The 21,609-nt window shown below is 42.9% G+C and overlaps 1 protein-coding gene across 7 annotated transcripts in view; it reads left to right on the plus strand.

Annotated features, from left to right (window-relative positions):
• The window catches only part of CRADD (CASP2 and RIPK1 domain containing adaptor with death domain), a 69,387-nt gene that overhangs the window by 26,341 nt on the left and 21,437 nt on the right, over positions 1-21,609 (plus strand). For 2 of the 7 annotated variants that reach the window (XR_008308548.1, XM_053255803.1), the window contains exon 3: positions 11,669-11,793. The exons of the other annotated variants lie outside the window; for them this stretch is intronic. Coding sequence is in view for 1 of the 2 variants with exons in the window: in XM_053255803.1 (XP_053111778.1) it covers positions 11,669-11,766 (98 nt within the window). In the remaining variant the exon portion in view is untranslated. The remainder of the gene's footprint in view (positions 1-11,668; positions 11,794-21,609) is intronic. 7 annotated transcript variants of the gene reach the window in all.

Below are 21,609 nucleotides of genomic sequence, written 5' to 3' on the forward strand. Positions count from 1 at the left end.
TGTACAAACTATGCTCAAAATATTTCAGTGCGTATTTGGTTTTCCTTTCTCCTTCATGTTGAATAATCTCAGAATTGGCTGCGTATCCTGTAACTTTCCATAAAATACTTGTTTTCTTAACACTACCTTGCCTGTGCCCTTCATTTTTTTGTTAATTTTCACCCAAACGGCTGGATATGAGGTAATGAACTTGTGCCAAAATCTAATTTGACTTCATTCATGCAATCATCTGTAGCCCTTTGGGGGGAACTGTGGAAGTTATAGTTAATTGCTCCCAGTTCCTTGTTTTTCTTCTTTTCTTTCACTGGGTTTCTCCAGAAAATGGTTGAATATGCAGCACACAGATAATGATCCCTCTTATCCAAGAAAAATCAACATTAAATTAATGGCAGCCACCTGTTCCAAAAGAAAAAACAAAACAGGTGAGACTGAAACAGTTTGACAAAATGATTATTTTAAAATATTGGTATATTTGGTGCAAAATTCTTTAGACAGGTCAAAGTGACCTGACAGGTTTCCTGCCCATAACTGCTGCTATTATTTAATCTTTTCTTAGTGCCAGCAGTGCTAGAACCATCACTGTCTAGTATTTCTTTCATGGAACTGAATGTTTTCCTTCAGAGTGGCCAATATTTATTTCCAGCTGTTTTTGCATTGCCCATTGGCTTATCTCCATTAGCTGATGGTTATAATAATTTGTGGTTGTTTTCCCAATGAGTGAAAAACTGCTCCCCCCCCTTTTTTTTTAAATAGCAAAAATAAAGAATTCATTCAGTTGAGGTGGGTTGTGGGAAGGGAGCTGTAGAGGGAAAGGAAGATTGGCACACACACACACACACACAGACACACCACTTGTGCCAGCAGAGCTTCTTTCACTCATGCTACAAGCACTGAGGAATGGATGCAACCCAGTTTAATAGACTGAGATTTCTTTAATTGGGTGACAGCCCTGTTTATATATTCTGTTATTGTATTGGCTAATCCTTGGAGTCCAGAATCCAGCCTTGGGCTCAATTTACATGGCCAGTATGGTCTGCTCAGGAAGTCTTACAATTTTTGATTCTGCAATAATACTAATTGGTTGTGATCCAAAGAGTTCCATCAGCCATTTACTATGGTTTATGTGCACCTCTCTCTCTCTCTCTCTTTGGTCAGTAGAGCTTGCCAAGGAGTGCAGAGTGCTGCTTGTGAGAAACAGAGCTGAGGAAGCCCTGATGCCTACACTTGTGTAAAGAGCTGCTATTTTAACCTAATGGAGCGGGGCATCTGTGAAGAAGAAAGAGCACCTATAACAAACCCTCGAATCTTTGGGCCAGTTCAGGCAATATTCCCCCAGCCAGCCCATATGAGTTGAACAGGGATGAACAGAGAGGGTGCACATCCTTGCATTTTCCTGGCACATCCTTATCTTCTCCCCGTGTGCTCCTTTATTACATGAGGGGCAGTTCATTTCAACCAACTCCCCCTATGCCATAAAGGAACATGTCAGGGAATGTTAGGATGTGCTGGGAAAACATAAGGACGTGGGAGCTCTTGGCATGTCCCTGTTATAATTGTGGGCTGCAGGGGCGTAGCAAGGTTGGAGTGGGCCCAGAGACAAGGTTTTAAAATGCCCCCCCTCACTGAAGCTCAGCTCATGAAGTAAAGAAATCTTAAATGAGGCTGAATAGTGGTAACAAAAAGCATAGTAAAGGTTTTGTACATTGTGGACGATGCAAGTCATTTAATGGTGCTAGAGAAAGACATGCTGTTCTGGTAGCTCCAGGTCTTAACACTCACATCAATTTCAGAGGATGAATACAACTGAAGGAAGCCCGGGCGGGTGCGCAGCTGAGGGAGTCAGTCATGTGACTTGCCTCTCGGGGGCCCCCGCAAGGCAGTGGGCCCCCAGACAACTGTCTCCGCTTGCCCTATTATAGTTACGCCCCTGGTGGGCTGGTTCGGTGTGTGTGGGGTGGGTGGATATTGTCAAAACCAGCACTGTATTTATATGGTCTCTTAATTCTTTCTGCAGTTCTTGAATGAAAGTATTGGACTCATGTTTTTGTAAAATGCTATTGTCAATAAATTCGTAATGAATGCACCCCGGCATTGCTGGCCAACATCTTTAGAGGAAGAAAGTTAGTCTAAAGATTAGTTTGATCAGGCCTTGACAAATTTTCTTTGGTTTTAGGGTTGTAACCCTAAAATTTATTTATCTATTTTATTTATTTAATTCGATTTCTATACCGCCCTTCCAAAAATGGCTCAGAGTGGTTTACACAGAGAAATAATAAATAAGATGGAACCCTGTCCCCAAAGGGCTCATAATTTAAAATGAAACACAAGATAGACAACAGCAACAGCCACTGGAGGGATGCTGTGCTGGGGATGGAGAGGGCCAGTTACTCTCCCCTTGCTAAATAAAGATAATCACCACGTTAAAAGGTGCCTCTTTGCCAAGTTAGCAGGGGCCAGATTTATGTTTTCAGCCTTCAGGGTTTGAGATGTCTGCTGTGTGTAGGGTTGCCATATTCTGGCTCTCCAAATCCGGGTACCTAATTTGCATATTATGTAAAATTGGCTTGAAAATGATTTTTGAGCAGAATAGTGATTGCATGTTTTGCTCCATAACTTCGCTTCTACAAGGGCTAGAGTTGAACTTTTTCTTTTTTTTTTTAATGAAAGCTGAAGTCTGGGCAAATCTGGGTGAGATGCTTAAAATATGGGTGAAACATGGAATTCTGGGGGGCATGGCATCTCTAGCTGTGTGACTTATGAATGATTGGAATTTACTTCACAAAGTCTTATACCACCTTTCAACTGCATATGTGTAAAACAATTTTTTAAAACCCCACCCTCACAAATATGGCTCCAGTTGCTTGGAACATTTCCTCTGCAATCATTTCTCTCCCCGCCCCCCATATCATAAAGATACATAGTGTTCTTATGTGTTCTGCTGTGTAAAACATTTTGATAACTTTTTTTTTGAAAAGCAGTAAATACATATATTTTAATAAATAATAATAATAATGCAAAGAGGGGGGAGAGCCAGATTAAAGTCGGCAAACAATCTAGCATTCTTTGCACACACACACACACAGTCACTATATGGTAAACCAAAAGGCAGGAAGGGCGGGGGGGAACATTGGTACATTTTGCTAGAGCATTATCCAGGATTCTCTCCCCTCCACACGCTTGGAAACCACAGAAGGAAAAAGTTTTAAAATTCAAACCATACCACCACCTACACACGTGGGCTTCCAAGTATAGTGTTGTTTGTGTGGGCAGTACGGGGGAGAATCTCTCTCTCTCTCTCTCTCTCTCTCTCTCTCTCTCTCTCTCTCTCACACACACACACACTCACACACACACACACACACACACACACACACACACACACAACGTTGTTTTTGCTTTTTCACTTTTTCCTTTCCCTGAGGGAAATCTGCACTGCAGCCATCTCATGCCCCCCACTGGCTTGTGGTTCTCTTGCTCTTTAACTGCATTCAAATTCTGGAGGAACACAAGACTGGATCTAGAGGAGGAGGAGGACCAATAGGCTCCTGCTGCTACTAGAAAAAGACAGCACTGGCAGCAGGAACACACAGCCATATCCCCTTCAACTTTTTTCTGTTTCTTTCTCTCCTGCTGCCAACACTGCCTTTTAATAACTGGGCTGCAGGTGCCCCCCGCCCAGAAGAAGAGTGCACAAGCAGGGCAACCAGCAGAAATTTGGGCCAGACAGGTGGTTGCACTGAAGGATTGGCTTGCCAGGGAGAGGAACCAGAAGGGCCCCCACCTGGCTGAGACCAGCTACTGTTTTTCTTCCCTCCCTTTCACTCCATTCCAGGAGGCACCACCTCACACACAGAAATGCTGCTGCAGTTAGGGATGTGCACGGAACCGGGAGGGGCCAGTTCGATGGTGGGGGGTGCAGCTTTAAGGATGAGGGAGGATGCACTTTCCCCTGCCATGTTTCCCCCTCCGGCACTCGGTTTCTTAAACATCCATCGGGGCAGCAGCGTACCTCCCTGCCGCCCCCTTCACTATGTTTTTCGGAAGTATCCAGAAGTACCCGGACATGCCTGTGGGTGTCATGCGTGCCTGCGTGCACGTCAGGTGCACTTGCGCGGCGTGCACATGAACGCAAGCCTAAGTGCTACTTCCGGGTACCCCCGGAAAATGCAGCGAAGGGGGCAGCAGGGAGGTACGCTGCTGCCCTGATGGATGTTTAAGAAACCCGGGCCTCCGAACCGGTTCCATGGACATCCCTAGCTGGATCAGCTGCACATGCAAACCATTGTTCCTTCTCTCTTCCAGCAGCACAAAAGAAAGGGGGGGGGATTGAGTTGCTGCTAGCACCAGGAGGAGAGGTGATTTGGGAGCAGTAGTTAGTGGCTGCCTCAGAGCTCCCTTTCTTCCTGAGCAGCTGTGCCCCTTGTTCAAATAGCCCTTTCTGTAGGCACTCGTGATTTAAGTGTAGTGGCAAGCTGGTGCCCACAGTTTACCAAGCCCTGGGTGTCGTGTTTTTTTTAATTTGTTTTTTCTTTTCTTTTCTTTCTTTCTTTCTTTCTTTCTTTCTTTCTTTCTTTCTTTTTCTTTAATCCAAGAGGGCTGTGCACAAATATCAGTACATAAGAAAATGTGAGGCAATATTTACTTTTCAACTGCCTTTACTCTTCTCAGGATAAATGGAGGATTCATGTTTCTCCTGTGCTGGCAGTCTTATGTTTCTGAATATCATATTTATCCAAATATAAGATGCGGTAACACCCCCACCCTGAGTTATTTTCTGTTAAATATGGGTGGGTGTGTCTTAGACTGAGATTCCTCTTTACTTAAGTAAAAACAGGTATAACCTGCATTTAGCCTCTATCTTTTAAGTCATCGAGTTACACTGAGATTTGCCTTTTGTTTGGGTAAATATGGTAATGTTTGGGTGTTACAAATTAGAAGTAATATCAACACTGCACTTGATTCTTGCCAACATTCTGAAACGGATGTCTTTGAAACACCCAAGTTGTTAATTGCTATATTTTCATTCATATTGTGTCATCAGCTTACATGGTGATAGGGTTCCCAGATGTGGACTTTCCCCCTGGATTTGCAACTGTTTCAAACCCCCTTCAACTATTTCTGTGTTGGAGGCAGTGTTCCCTCTAACAGGGATTCCCAGATGTTGTTGACTACAACTCACAGAATCCCCAGCTGCAATGGCTTGTGCTTGGGGATTCTGGGAGTTGTAGTCAACAACAGCTGGGAATCCCTGTTAGAGGGAACACTGGTTGGAGGGAGTGTCTGGAGTTCCAGTGTTCCTGCTGCAAGTGCTGCAGGGCCAACTCAGCTTGCAGCACAATGGCAGCTGCTGCAGCATGCGCCGCCACATAGAGGCTTCCTGCCAGACAATTAGAGGCTCCCTTGCACTCAGGGAGCCTTGCTCTTTCTCTCACACCCAACCCACCCAGTGTTCCCTCTAATTTTTATCATTAGTGAGCGGAAAGAGTTTTGTTCTGGGTGGAAGTATCAAGGCAGTGTGCGTGCACACATTCACATGGGAAGTATTAATGCATGCAAAAATTTTAAATCTTTTTAAAAGCATTAACTTTCAAGGAATTAATGCACATGTGCACACACACCAGGAAGGAATTAATGCGCGCACACACACACACCCCAGCACACACAGAGGGAAGAAATTATTGTGCGCACATGCACACACACCAGGAAGGAATACACGCACGTGTGCACACACATACACACATTTTAAATCTTTTAAATTTTTCATTTTATTGATTATTAAGGAATTAATGTGCACGTGCACACACACACACACACACACACACACACACACCAGAAAGGAATTAATGCTTTTACAGGTGGACTGAATTTTACAACAGGGCTGCTTTTTGTGTGTTTGATGTTATATTACTTTTTAAACTCCATGGTTTAGGATTTGAATTTAAAAACGACAACAACAGAACAAAGGTTGCCACGACACTTGCACGGCGCACAAACATTTTTTCCCCTCACCCCCTCGACATCTTGCCTGTTCTGGGGGCTACCTCCGCTGCCCTCCACCTCTGCCTCCACCGCCTCCAACACCACCTCCGTGCTCTGTCCTCCTCTGGCTCCATCTGTAGGTCTCAACAGAAGTCTCACGAGAGGGGACTTTGGCCTCTCACGAGAGTTTGGATGAGATCTGCATTCAGAGCAGGAGCAGGAGGAAGAGGAGGCAGAGGTGGCCGCAATGGTGGTGGCATTCCGGCTGGGGAGAGGGGGAAATCAGGACCTTGCCAGGGAGTGGGGGAAACTGGGAGGCGGTGGCAGCGGTGGTGGCGGCCCAACCAGGGAGAGGGGGAAACCGGGACCAGTTGGGCGGCAGTGGTGGGAGCAGCACTGTGTGCCTGGCAGAGACAGCTGTGCAGGGGACTGACATTTTGTCTGTGTGTGTGTGTGTGTGTGCGCTTGTGCGCACCTTAGAGGGAACCAAGGTTGCCAGAACCTAAGGGGTATACTCGTGGGTCAAATGGGCCGTAAGACAGAATTTGGCTTTTAAAAAGCCAAATCTGGCCACTCAGGAGGGAACACAGAACCCTACCAACAGCTGCATCACTTACCGCCTTGCACAGCGCAGAGAGCAGCCGACAGCTAACTACCTTGTCTTGTTCCTGCATGTCTTATGGGCTGTTTTTTAATTGGGGTTTTTTTGGGAGGGGGGAGGGGGGGAGGGCTTCTGGCTGATAGATTTGAGTGGCTCAAATAACTCAGCAGCTGTTACTCATGAGAAGGCCCATTGAAAACAATGGGCTTACTCATGTGTAGCATTTGCTGTGTGGCAGCAAGAGAAGTTCATTTGCAAGCTGCTGCTGTGCTGGCAATTCCACCCCATTTCCCCAGCCCGATGTTTTTTGCAACAGCCTGCCTCCTCATTTTCTCAGTGACTCACTGTGACTGGCCCAGTGGCCCCAAGGAGGGACTACTTCTTCTGACTGTGTTGTGTTTCTCTGCTACTCCTACAGCTGTGTGAGCAGCCTGCAGGCTCTCTCCAGGTCAGGATACTTGTGCTTTACCTATATGTACCACTGTGGAAGTGCTGAACAGTGGAGAAGCGGGGTTCCCCCCCACACACAAATGAAATTAAAATGCCCCATTTGCCCCATGGGATTCTGTGGTTACTGGTGTTTGAACTGTGTGGAAAGGGTTCTGTGTTTCTCTCCACCTTGAAAATGAAAAGAAAATGCACCATTTGCTTCATGGGATTCTGTGATCCAGTCAGAGGAAGGCTGGTGATTGAACTGCATGGAAAATGGGTCGTGCAAGTTGTGTACTCAAATTATGATGTTTTTAGCAACGCATGAATATTTTATACTAATTAGCATATGTAAATTCTATGCAATTCTTTAATGCAAAGTGGAGACTTTTTAGAGACTTTTTTGGTGAACAGCACTAACTATTTCCACCAGGGGCATAGTGAGGTTCCCTGCAGCCAGGTGACAAACTTTAGCCAGGGGGCCTCCTCGTACGTGCGCCCCAGAGCCCCAAGCCACACCCCCTGCATCTGACACCAGACACCATGGACACCTTGCTTTCCCTCTCCCCATCTTGTGAACTCTTTCACAAGTTTGGTGAGTCTTTCGGGAGGTTGGCCACAGCAGCACCAGCTTAACGGCACAAATCAGGGCCGAGCACAGGACTGCTGGGGATGCCATCCTCTGTCCAGGGCAGCAGTGGATTGGGACCGGACAGCCCCTCGTCCGGCAGCTCCTGCATGGCGGCCAGGCCAGGAGGCGGGGCAGTGATGAGGGGCTGGGAGGAGGAAGCACAGGGGAAAGTGCTGCACGCCCCAGCAGCACCCGGCAGCAGCCTGTGGGCCCCCGACCCTCTGGCCCGGGGGGACATTTGTCCCCCCTTGCCCATGATTTCCACTTTTTTGGTGACAGATTTTGACTATTTTCACCATCTGGACCTGGCAACCTTACACGTTGATTTGAACAGTACCCAGTTTGCATGGTACTTTAAAATTTAAAATAGTGGGGAAGCAGAGGAAAGGATAGATAAAGCCAAATGTTGGCAAATGCCACTATATGTACTTATAGCTCAGAATGAGGATTTGGAAGAGAAACCAAATGCCACATAGAAAAGTTGGGAAAGAGAAAAGTGGCCTCTGTACATGTTCGAGGAGAGAATTCCATTCATGGAAGCAGTGAGGGAGAATGGACACAGTTGTTTAAGGGAGCAGGATACCCTTGACTGGCTGAGGGTGGTAGAATTGAAGCAAAGGTAATGGATGAGGACATAAACAAGGGCCTGTGAATTTGGCTGGTAATAATAGACATAGAATATTTGATCTACTACTACTACTACTACTACAATATTTATATACTGCTCATCAACCAAAGTCCTCAAAGCAGTTTACATAGAAATATAAATAATACATCAAGAACATGGTCCCCTGTCTCCAAAGGGCTCACAATCTAAAAAGAAACATGAGGCAGATACCAGCAACAGCACAGGAGGGATGCTGTGCTGGGGTGGGATAGGGCCAGTTGCTCTCCCCCTGCTAAATATAAGAGAATCACCGCTTTGAAAGATGCTTTGCTTAGTTAGCAGGGGTGTAGTAATAAACATGAAATGCATTTTAAGACAATCCAACATTTCCATAAAGTAAATAAGAATCCTTCTCTGATTTAATTGGCTTGGGACACAAAATATTATATTTTGTATTCATGTTAAAGCTAAGAACTGTTTTTCTGTCTTTAAGATGCAATCATTTATAGGGCAAAATAGTTAACTGTTCTGAATCTTGAAATGCTATCGTTGATGCCAAGAAAGATATAGTTTACATTAAAAACAAAACTAGGAGCAAGGACTTCAAATCCTTTTGGGAAGGCACAGCTGCTGAAAAACCAGTGCTGAATTACGGTATGTGGCATTTGTGAAGACTTGTTAGTGAAAGAATATGTCTAGCCTGCATTGCACATGGGTATATTTTATATTTTAGTTAGCTGTCTATATAGAATAATGATACTGTACTATTTTGAATTTTCAATAATTGTCATCCTTGGGCATTTTGAAATTTGTCAGTAAATTCCTAATCCACAAAATGAAAAATCACTGTTATAACTTTTGCATTTGGAGCACACAGAGTGTTAAGTAGCCAACTGCCCTACCTTAATGAGATTAGATGGTTTGTAACAGCTTGGAGCTTCCGAAGTTAAGTATCAGTAACATTCTCTTAAATGTTTCCAGGAAAATAGAATACAAACCATTAAAGGTTGATTCATACAACTGCATTGCTGTGGCTTGCTTCTTCAGTTCAATATCTATGGCACTATGTTGTTATTTCTGAAATATTTGACTTCTACTTGTTTTGCAGTGAACAAAGCCATGCAGTCTTGTGGTACTATTTCTTTTTAATAGCAACTCTGCCTCTCGAGAAGCATTCTACTATTCTGTCTGGCAAAATTAGAAACCTTTGTAAAACAGAAGCCATAGTTTACAGCACTGTATTTATTTTCACTGTTAATGTCTGTATTTCAGCCTCTTCTTAAAACAATATTATAATAATATTCACCATAAGAAAAATACTAGAAATAGCAAGACTTCAAATTTCAAGAATTTGAAGAGTTCTTCACTGAAGTTAGGAAATTCCCATACTCCAAAGCAAGTGGAACTGTTGTTTGGGTCCAACCATCCAATATTGCAGAGAATACTAGTGCCTCCAAAGGCTTTATAAATGACCTGGTTTGCATTTCATAACATACTGCAGCCCATTTACTAGAACAGCCCATCACCAAATCTTTCACTTCTGTTTAATTAAACAGATTATTATTAGATTTCTTAGGTGAGGAAACGTATCACATAATTTTGATTATTACTTTTTTTTTTTAGTACTGCAAATAAATATAATATCCGTTTCTTCCATTTTCTGGGAAGGCTTCTTTTGAGAATAGGGTTGGTGTGTGTTTGTGTGTGTGTGTGTGTGTGTGTGATTTAGCTTCTTGGGCACAAAATACTCTCAGAAGCATATTTATTCAAAAATGTTTATTGAGAGGAGTGGGTGAAAAGCTCTGAAGTTTTTATTTTACATCTCAAATGCAATAGGCTGAATAACGATATGATTTCTTTTTTAAAATCTTTAAGTAATTCTCTGAATTCTTTAGTCACATACTCATGGAGAGATATTAGGAATGTCTGGAAACCAAAGCTAACCTTTCTATGAGAAAAAGAAACATTATGCTGTCACAGCTGGTGGAGTCATGTTTTTATTTTAGATTTAAGCATTGCTTAAATAATGAAAGATTATTAATCCTGTAATCTTAGATTACCACTCTTTGTTATCCATGTGCTGAAATATTTAGGAATATTTTTGTTCTGAATGTCACTTTGAATGATTTCTAGAACATAAACAGAGACAAGGCATGGATGGCTTTCACCTAACCGTTCTAGAATGTATTTTATGCCTTCTGTTTCTAAGTGAGAAATGCCTTTCATTAGGGAGAGCTAATTAATGATTATCTAATTGTGTCATTGTTTCTGACAATCAAACTGATATTGCTCCTCTGGTTGCTAGAGTTAAATTATCTTGTTGACAGAGATGCATTGAGGAAAAAATGGCTATTCTGGTAGATTGTACTGAGGGTTTCATGCTGTTCCTCTCTCGTTGCACAGGGTGCCTTGATGTGAGAACTTTTCTTCCAGCAAACATAAGTAGTTTTGTATTTATTTACCAAAACAGAGCATTGTTTTCATAAGGAAAAATGGAGGAGAAGGAGACTTATAAACAAGTTTTTAACATTTGAAATTTAAGGGGAAATCCTTCCTTTAAAAAATATGCAATTTTAGCTGTTCATATGCATACATCTCTCTCTCACACACACACACACACACAGACAAACACATTGGAGACATGAGAAAAATGAAGGTCAAGTGAATGACTTCCACCAAAACTTGTTCAGGAGAATACAAATATGCCCTTTTTAATGGAGAATAATCCAACCTTAGCCAAGCTATGAGCCACATAACATTTAAAAATCTTATCTTTCTCCTTGAAGTCAGCAAAAAGGGCTCTTCCACCATGTACACTTACTTCCTAGTAGGTCCAATAGAAGAGTATTGGCTTACTTCCAAGAAAACACGTATAGGATCCGGCTTTTGTGTCATTTTTACAGACTTAGACTTCTGTTTTAAATTCTAGTGTTGACATTGATAAGTTCTTCTCAATAAGAGCTTTTGAAAATGTGTTGTGAGTAACACATGGAGTGGCTCGCTCTAACTGAAGCTGTTCCTGGATATATTTCCTCTGTGTATTTTCTCCCCAGTATTTTTAGCAATATCAAGCCATTAAGATCTCCAGGATTGCTTTCAGTAGTTACCTGGAGAATGATGCCAATTCCTGGAGCCTCCTGGTCAATCCTGGAGGGTGAGTGAGCAACTCTATTAGCATAGTAGCAGACCTTGCTAATAGACATAGTTCTGTTAATATACTATCAATATTAACATAAAGGCTTGCAGTTATAGTGAAACTGTTCCTCGTGGTGAAGTGTTAGTTAAGTATACAGTTCTCAAGTTCAAGGGGCAGAAGCTGTCTTAATGAAGAACAGCTTCAAAGGTTTTGAGTAAAGATTAAATTCCAGGAAAAGTGCTGCATGTATGCCTACTCAGAATCTTCTGTTTTTCTTTTTCTAAGAAATCTTGATGTCATCAGGAATGCTGAAGTTTCTCTCTCTGTGTTTGAAACAGCTATATGGAAATGTAAAAACAACTGAAGGATTTTATATAACATGAAAGATGTGGGTGCAATCCAGGACCCATGTAAGTCAATGGTACAACTCCTAATAGGTTTTGATTATTCTGGTTTCTACCTTTAAATTAGTTGTTGAATTTGGAAACGAAGACCTTCCAAATGTGTGTCTGTTTTTTGTGTGTGGATCATTTGGTCTCCTTCTAGATGGAGGCTTATTTGGGTGTCAAATATACTTGTAATCCACAAAGCAGTGATTATCCTCATACTGATGTTAGCCAGGTGGCAAAATTCAAAACATTCTGGCCCAAGCAGCACACTAGGTAGTAGCTCTGTTATGAGGAAAGTGCCATTTAGGCAAGCCATATGTGTATCAAATGTTGAAATGTTTTGTATTTATTGTTGGGGAACGAGATTGTAGATGACAGCAAAAATGTACATATTCTTACTGAATGCTTTTAGTTCTGCTAAAATGTACATTTTGAAACTGATATTTTTTTAAAGTATCTGACAAGGTGCTATCAACCCACATGAAAGTAGTTTACTTCTATACATGTAAATAAAATGAAGCCTGAACGTATGCTATTGAACTTGCTCTATATCTTTTGTTAATCTTGCTTTTCTTGTCTTTCCTTGCTGTTGAAATCGTTGATTGTTAACTTGTTAGTATCAGGGATCTGCCTTTTTTGCTACGTCATTCTTTAAGTTGTGATGCATATTATCTATGTCCAGTTGTTGTGCCATTGAGTTGGTGTGGACTCCTGGTGACCACAGAGCCATGTGGTTTCCTTTGGTAGAATACAAGAGGGGTTTACCATTGCCATCTCCCTCACAGTATGAGATGATGCCTTTCATCTGCTGCCCGACATAGGTACCAGCAGGGATTTAAACCGGCAACCTCATGCTTGCTAGGCAAGTCATTTCCCATTGTACCATTAGGTGGCTCATAGTGCTGCACAAATGTCCTTTGGCTAGCTCAGTACAATATTAGGAACACCATACCTATTTACTTAAGAGTAAGTCCCGCTTATGTCAGTGGGCTGAAATGTGATCAGGATTTGCAGCCTTAGTTTAAAATGAGTGTCGCTGTTTTCCTCTGCCAAACGCTGGAGGTGGGCAAAAGCAGATCTTCAAAACCTTACCTTGGAAAAAGTGCAATGTAAGGTAAAAAGCCATCATGTTTGTTTATGAAAAATAAAACTCTTCCACAGCCACCAGCCCTGTAATGAAATCTAATCTGTTTAATAGTGAGATTTTTCCAAGAAGGCAGGAAATGGCAAAAGGGCAAGGCTTTCAAAGCTCTCCTGTTTGGTTTACAAAACCCTTGTGTTAATTCAATGCTTCTAAGGAATTAGTTAGACCTCCCTTCCTCTTTCTCAGAAACCCATCTCTAGGAAATCCCGTGTGCTGCAGAACTGTGAAAAAGTTACAGAGGAGAACTCAAAATCTTGCTTGAAATAATCCTCTGCTTTGAAAAGACTAAATACAACAAATAATTTTTGATATGATGTTGCCCTTGGAAAACCAGTGAGGTTCTGGCATCTCAGGGATTGCCCGAGAAAATTAAATAGATAGGCGCTTAGAAGCTTTCAGTGCCAGTTAAATATGGGTCCAGATATGGAAATGGTAAGAAAGTGTTCTGCTCTTTCTCCAACTGCTCAGAAAGGGCTCCTACTGTTTCTTACCTTCGCAAACATGGCAGTGGAAATGAGACTCACCAGAGGTCTAATTTCCACTGTACTTTATCTTCCCAAAGATAAAGTAGATTGCCCCACCTTCACCCCCCAGCCTGCATAAAATGAGAGGAGCTCCCATCCTTCCAACAGGCAGCTGTCTGTGAGTTTGATTACATTGGGTTAGCAAGAGCAATGCTATCAAAGCCACAAACACATGTCTGTGGGAAGGATGGAAGCTCATCTCATTTTATGCAGGCTGGTGTAGTCCGGCAGATGAGGGGTGAAGGTGGGGGGAATCTACATAAGCGGCCCACATTGAGGAGATTTGTGAACTGCTCTTTTTGTGAAGATAAAGTACAAGCCAAATATATTCTCTCTAAGCCTTCTTTAAGATTCTGCAGGGTTATGTGTAGTAAAAAAAAATGAATTAGTAAGTGTGTATATGCTGAGAATTGTTAAAATTCGTTTTGAAAATGCATAATGGATCTTTCTTCTAACCCTGGCAACAGATACTGCAGTGTTAAATAATATGTGTTGTAGAAAGTACCAGATAGGAAGACTTCATTCTCTGAAATCTTAGCCAAGGTGTTTTCCTCTGTCTTGGTTTTTGTGTTTTTTTTAAATTGGTCTTCTCCTTTATTCAGTTTTTCTTGGATGCTTTGTCTGTAAAGTTTTTCCTCTGACAGAGCACACCCAATACAAAAATGTGTTTTTGATTTTTCCGTGCCCACCTTACGTAACGTAAAGTCTGTCACACTACCACAAAGGTGGAGCATGAAAAGAAGTTGCTAACTGCTTGGCATACATGCATTCATTAGACCTGTCTCAACTTGTCAGAAGAAACTGTTTAATTACATCATAAATGTTGAATTAATTAAGCCTAATAATAATGATTTGGTACATATCAACATTTGTGTATTTGCAGTCCAATCTTGCATAAGTTTACTCAGAAGTAAGTTCCACTGAATTTAATGGGACTTACTTCCAAGTAAATGTACCTTGGTTTTATCTTTGTTTTTGATTGTAGAGTTTTAACCAATTTTTAATTGATTGGCCAATTTAAGTAATTATACTGATTGCTGTAACAGTTTCTGTTGCTAGATGACTGCCCAACATAGAAGGGAAAAGTTCACACATACTTCTCAGGTGTTGCTTGCTAACAAGGTTAGCATTGATCAGAACCCAATATTTAAACAAGCTGTCTGTCTGTTTATTTAGTGCATTTATATACCACCTATATAATCGGCGGTTCACAATATATTTGACAATTGTTCTGGTTTTGCCCATGAGTCTCTATTCCTTTAGCTTTGCCTGCTGAAATATCTGTCAGGAGCCATTGAGGGCTCAGAGGTTGTGAGAACTTAGGCAATGAAGTTGCTGGTCAGGGTGAGGTACTGGTAAAAATAAGGTTACGCCCAAGTTGCCAGTATGGCGCTTGATTCTTCAGACAAACACTGTGGGGAGTGTGTGTGTGAGAGAGGGAGGGAGGGAAGTGGAAGATCTCTCTGAGGATGCTGTACATGAATACAGCACATACACCCCTTCTTTTTTAAATATCTGAAGTGGGCTTTAGCCTCACTGACTCTGAACTAAAAGTATAATTTCCTGCAGGTTTTTGGTGTGGTTTTTTTTTGGTCAGAAGGCATTTAAAGATAAAAAGCCAAAATTGACTTTTGCACTGTGATGGAAGTGTTTCAAACCATCATTTTCACAGTTTTTGCCTAATTCGAGACCAAGAGGACTCCAGATAACTGGAAGGGGATCCACAGTTGTGGAAGCATCATGCCAAAAATGCAGAGTTAATCGGTACATAACGTGTTTTTAAAAAAAACCCAAACCCTGTGTTTTAGATTTTGCTTCAGGATGAATTGTGTATGGAGCTAAGAGTTTTGGTGCATCTGCTATATATTATACTCTTCCCCCTCCCCCTCTCCTACATATTATACTCTCCCCCCACCCGCCTCAACCTCTCTCTCAAGCAATTTAGCTTGCTACCAGGTTCTGTGCAATAATCAGGTAGATCTCTATTAAAGTAACAAGTCTGGAGCGAAATTTTGCTTGCCTCTTTTCACCCCAACCCCTCTGACTCCTTGCCTATCGGCACTATGAAACTAAGTTTATTGTGAGTGTGTGAATTCCATTTTAACTCCATGAAAATTATAGGGAGCAAATATCTACGCGTTGTAAGGAAGCAACTCCGAAGGCCACCCAAAGGACGTGTGCATCCATCCACTTTTCATGCTTTCATTGGTATCATTGGAAGAGGAAACTCTGACATTTCCCCTGTAAGGGGACACCATGAAAAGGCTTCAGCCCCTACACTGCCTGCAAGATGCATGCTGTTCCCCACTCATAATGATAGTCATTTCACTGGTAATTGACAAACATTACACTGTTCACAAACTAGGTTTTTGGTTTTAAAAATAATAATAATGAAATAATGTTATGCCTTGATATGTGATATACACAGTCCACATTTATAGACAATGAGGTATCTCGGTTGTGTGGTCACAGTACAGTTTTATGTGAAGCCTGCTGCAGAGTCAGTAGCCTTTTCCAACCTGTTATGTACTTTGTGAACTTGAAGGTTTGTTGCTCATGCTTGCATTTTGAAATCCCTACGGAATCCCTGTGCTGGTTAATTATTTGTAAGTGGTCAATACTATACTAGGTTTACAGTGGGCTTGTTCTGGACTGCAGTTTGCATTCATGAATATTGTTTTGCTGCAGAGTGCTGTGGGAGTGTTTTCACAGCGGGGACCTGTTCTCTTTGTACTGGGGAAAATATGAACTTGCTGCACCTCCCGCACTGCATAAACACATTGCAAATAGTTGGCAAGTGAGAGATTCTGAGGTGGAACAGAGCTTTAGAGATCTCAGCAGACACTGCTTACACACTTCCAAAGCTACCTTGGCAGCTTTAAGAGCTAGAAACAGGAACGTAATAGGGCAAGGGGAAACAGTTGTCTGGAGGCCCACTGCCTTGCCACCGCCCCCCCAGAGGCAAGTCACATGACTGACTCCCACAGCCGCGCACCCTCCCGGGCTTCCTTCAATTGTATTCATCCTCTGAAACTGATGTGAGTGTTAAGACCTGGAGCTACCAGAACAGCATGTCTTTCTCTAGTACCATTAAATGACTTGCATCGTCCACAATTTACAAAACCTTTAAAAAAATAATTTAGGATGATGTTCTATTGTGGCACATAGGTTATATGTGCCACAATTTTACTATGCTTTTTGTTACCACTGTTCAGCCTCATTTAAGATTTCTTTACTTCATGAGCTGAGCTTCAGTGAGGGGAGGTGGCATTTTGAAATCTTGCCTCTGGGCCCACTCCAACCTTGCTACGCCCCTGGCTAGAAACTTTTAAAAAGCAAACAGAAACCCTGAGATTCTCAAGAATGCTGAATTGTGTTCTCAGTACTACTTTCTCTGTGTGCAGAATATGGTGCAGTTACAAAATATGTACAGCTTTGCCTCCTAGATAGAGCACATGTTTAGCGTGCCGAAGATCTGACGTTCAATCCCTGGGATCTTCAGTTAAGTGTAGATCAAATGGCAGGACTAGGGAACTGTCTGAGACTCTAGAAAGCTGCTGCCCAGTCAACATTATTGGGCAGCTTCATATGGCAGCTTCATGTGTATAACATAAAACTTACCAGTTTGGATTATGGGATGGACAAATAAATTTCTCTTAAAGCCATCCCTTGTGCAACTTCAGTAAGTCTTCTAGTTGCTGACTTTTTAATTGTTTAACTAGACCCTAAAATAGACTCTCAGATTCAATTCTGTGAGCAGGTCAATGCTAGACTAACTAGTACAGTATTGTCTATACTAGTATTGTCTACGCTAACTGACAGTGGCTCTCAAGTGTTCCTTATTTATTTTAACATATTTATATACCACCCAAAACTCAAGTCTCTGGGTGGTTTACAGTAAAACAGTACAAACTAAAACAAAATCAAAGCATTAAAACAATTTAAAATTTAAAACATTGTTAAAATCTATGAGTCTAATTCGAAGCCTGATGAATAAATGTGTCTTAACTGCCTTTTAAAAAGTTATCAGAGATGGAGGGGTGCTTATTTCAACAGGGAGCACATTCTAAAGCCTCAGGACAACAATGGAGAAGGCCTGTCGCTCCTGTGTAGCCCTCAGACAAGCTGGAGGCAATTGCTGATGGACTTCCCCAGATGATCGCAATAGGCAGCTAAATACCCTGTTTCAAAACAGGGGTCTTTCCAACCCTACCTGGAGATGCCAGCAATTGAACTTGGGACTTCTTGATTGCAAAGCATGTGTTCTACTACTAGGCTATGGCCCCTTCCCTAAGGAAAGTTGCCCACTTCCTTCAAGTGTAATACTGTGGTGCACATGTATTGGACATAAGCACATACTGTGGTGTAGTATTACATGTGCATGGTTAGTCATATGGTTAGCACTAACCAGGATTGCCAGACTGAAACCTGGCTAGTGTTAACCATGGCCAGGACGGATGCACGCACACACAATGCTACGCACCATGTTTAAAACAACACATAGAGCTGAAGGAAGAATTTGGAGGGGAGGAAGCACACAAGCCCATGACAAGTCCCAAATCTTGCCCCAAATCAATCTCCTAAATCTGTGGTTAGGGGATTAGAAATGTAATGTCTATACAGGCCCACATATGCAAGATATTTCTTTTCTGGGTGAAACGAGGTGAACAGATGCTGAAACTATATTCTGTCTGTCATCTTGCTGTAGTTATGGATGGGCCTCACTTGTTCCTAATAGGTTCCCACATCATAAAAAAGTGAGGATATATAAAAGCTGACTAAATTTGTAATGCTAATACTTTTCCTTTTGTCTTTACTGGAACTTGGAATGAAAATTTAGATTGTTCCCCTTGCCAGAGGATATTATTGTGAATGAGCTCAGTTTCTCTTAGATTCATGGTTGCCTTGGCAATGTTTTATGACAAACCTCAGTTACACCTATAATAGGTTTCAGTTTCTCTTTTTAGCTTTCTAAATCTTGGTGTGCACAGGGCTGGCCCAAGGCACTTTGCTACCTGAAGTGAAGGACAAGATGGTACCTTCCACATTCCAAAGGGTTAGGGCAAGGATAGGAGCACAAAATCTGGAATCCTCCATGGAATTCACAGCAGCTGTCTCATAGATGTTTTATAGCTGCTTTTCTCACAAACACAAAGTAATATTATACAGTATAGATTTAACTAAGAGTTCATTCAGAACCACTCCATTTTCTCCTTCTCCCTTCTCTCCCTTTTCCTTTCTGACTCTGCCTACCACCCCACACTCTCTCTACAGGAACCCCACTGGGATAAACTTCTAAACAACAAAACATAAAAGATACTGGATAGGATACAACAATAGTCCTGTCTCACTGTGGGGGGAGAAAGCAATGTACCACATCTGGAACCCTATTTTATGTGTTACATTTTTATACCATCCTTTCTTCAAGGAGGCATACTTCAATGTGGCATTCTTGGCTCTTTTTCCTTCAAAGGCTGATCTAGTTTGGGATGTGGAGAAGATAGCTGGTCTTGGCTAGCAAGCATGACTTGTCCCCTTAGCTAAGCAGGCTCTTCCCTGGTTGCATTTATTTATTTATTTATTTATTTGATTTATATACCGCCCTTCCAAAATGGCTCAGGGCGGTTTACAATTAAAACAAACCACTAAAACAATAAAAAGCTAAAACAAATTTAAAACAATATAACAACGACCAACAATTTAAAAACATTTTAAAACAGCAATTAAACAATTCCAGTAATTAAAAGCCCCAAAATCGGGTTAGAATGTAAAAACCCTGGAAAGCCAGGCCAAACAAATACGTTTTAAGGGCTCTCCTGAAGGCTAATAAAGAATTCAAATTACGGATTTCCGCAGGGAGGGCATTCCACAGCCCCGGAGCAGCTATAGAGAAGGCCCACCTTGATGTGTGAGCACTGTTAGCTATTCCCCTTAGGGGATGGAGCCGCTCTGGGAAGAGCAGAAGGTTCCAAGTTCCCTCCCTGGCATCTCCAAGATAGAGCTGAGAGAGATTCCTGCCTGTAACCTTGGAGAAGCCGCTGCCAGTCTGTGAAGACAATACTGAGCTAGATGGACCTATAGTCTGACTCGGTATATGGCAGCTTCCTCTGTTCATCTGTTCCTATGATGTGCATGGACCAAGTCTGGGCCGGTTGGGTGGTGGGGTAACCTTTTAAGGAGTGGGGAGGGTGCTTATCCCCCCTGCCGTGCTTCTCCTGCCGGCACTGTTGTGAAAACCGCTGATGCGGGGTGGCAGTGTACCTCCCTGCCACCCCAGCCAGCGTCGGACTGGAAGTGGCTAGCACATGTGCAAATGTTGTGCGCCGGCCACTTCCTGTCTGACACTGGCCAGGGCAGCAAGGAGGTACACTGCTGCCCCGCATCAGCGGTTTTTGTGACAGCCTCGACGGGAGAAACACGGCAGGGGAGATGAGCACTCTCCCCGCTCTTTAAAGGTAACCCTCTCCTGCCGAACACCGGTCTGTCCGAACCAGTTTGGCGGTCTGTAAAAGGACTACCGAACCAGTTTGTGTACATCCCTGGTCCTAGTGGTTATCTAATTTTGAAACTACATAGATTGTTTCAAGATTTTTGTCTTATTTATAAGCATAAAAACAGTACTTCAGGCTTGCTGACCTGCATCTTATAGAAGCACTATCAGGGACTGAATTCTATCAATATCTTCTGTGGTAGCTATTAAGCAACAAAAACAGAGTATACACATTGTATTTATATTATAAAGCATTTCCACCCTGTTTTTATTGCTCAGCAATTACCACAGAATAGAGAATGGCTTGAGAATGGCTACCAAGTTACTCACTATTTAAGATCCTAAAGCCACAGTCTAGTAGTACCTTTTATTAGGACCCACCAAAATGACACCCAAGTTGGGAGCAGCAGCTGAAATACTGCCCAATGCAACAGTCAGGGTTGGAGCCTCCACCCCCAGCTTTTGCCTAGCTTAACTTCTGGCCTGAGGAAGGGAGAGGGCATGCCCTCAACTCCTGCCTGCAGGTTTCCAGCGGCATCTGATGGGACACTGTGTGAAACAGGATGCTGGGCTAGATGAGCACCTGATGCAGCAGGGCTGTTCTTGTGTTCTTAAGGGTTCTGGAGCACTCAAAAGCTTCCTGCTGAAACCTGTGAGTCATTTGGTTGATAAAAAGCAATACTAGACTTCAATTTTTGATTTTCCCCCTACCAGACATGGCCTGAGGCGTTCTTACCACCCGACCTTGGGGTCCCAGTTCATGGCCTCCTAGGTCCAAGGGCCTCCAAATGCCTGGGGGTGTGTGTCCTGCCGCTATCCCACGCCCGACCTGCCACTGCCCCACTGCACTGAACCTCTGGGTTTCCCCCGATAATTTCAGCCACCATGTGCGTGGCAGAGGGGTGGCAGCCCAGGCGTGAGCCGAGCAGGCCTCTCCCCCACAGCAGCGGCATTGGTGTCATGGGCTTGTGAAGATCTGTTTCAACTGCACAGGTGTGCTGGAGCGCCCCGCAGTTCTCGAGCTGCTGGGCCAGATGGACAGGCCCAGCGGTTGCACTGTCCGCCACCGCCCATCATCGCGGGGGGGGGGGGAGGCCTGCTCGACTCACACACACCCCGGACACAACCCCTTGGCCACGCACATAGCAGCTGAAATTATGAGTGGGAAATCGGAGGTTCAGTGCAGCAGGGTGGACATGGGGTGGCAGGAGGACCCCAGAAGCAGGTTTCAGTTGGGCCTCATGTCAGGAGCGTCCCGGGCATCAAAATTACCTAGGCCCGCCACTGGACATGGACACCTATGTTTTTTAGTATTTAAGGAGGGGGGGAGCACTTGAAGAGCAGAGGAGAAAGGTGGCTTTTAAAGGGGGCCCACTGTAAAATCCAGGATCTTTTCCCCCAGTTGAGAAACACAGAGAGCACACAATTCCACCAGTTTTAAAAGAGAATCCATCCAAATTTCCCTGCCACCCTCAGTTAAAAAACACAGCTTTAGATAGTCCTCCAAAAACCATACTCCTTGTGGGGTGTGTGAGGTGGGAGTTTGATGAATGTAGCCTTGACAGGCCTTTAATTTCCCTAGCAAGAGAAAACTTGGTTGAGGTGTGTTTTGTTTATGAAACTGTGGCGTGTGTGTGTGTGTGCATGTGCGCACATGAAAATGTGTGTGCATGTATTCA

Source organism: Hemicordylus capensis, chromosome 5 (genome assembly GCF_027244095.1).
Source record: "Hemicordylus capensis ecotype Gifberg chromosome 5, rHemCap1.1.pri, whole genome shotgun sequence".
Classification (NCBI taxonomy): Eukaryota; Metazoa; Chordata; class Lepidosauria; order Squamata; family Cordylidae; genus Hemicordylus; species Hemicordylus capensis.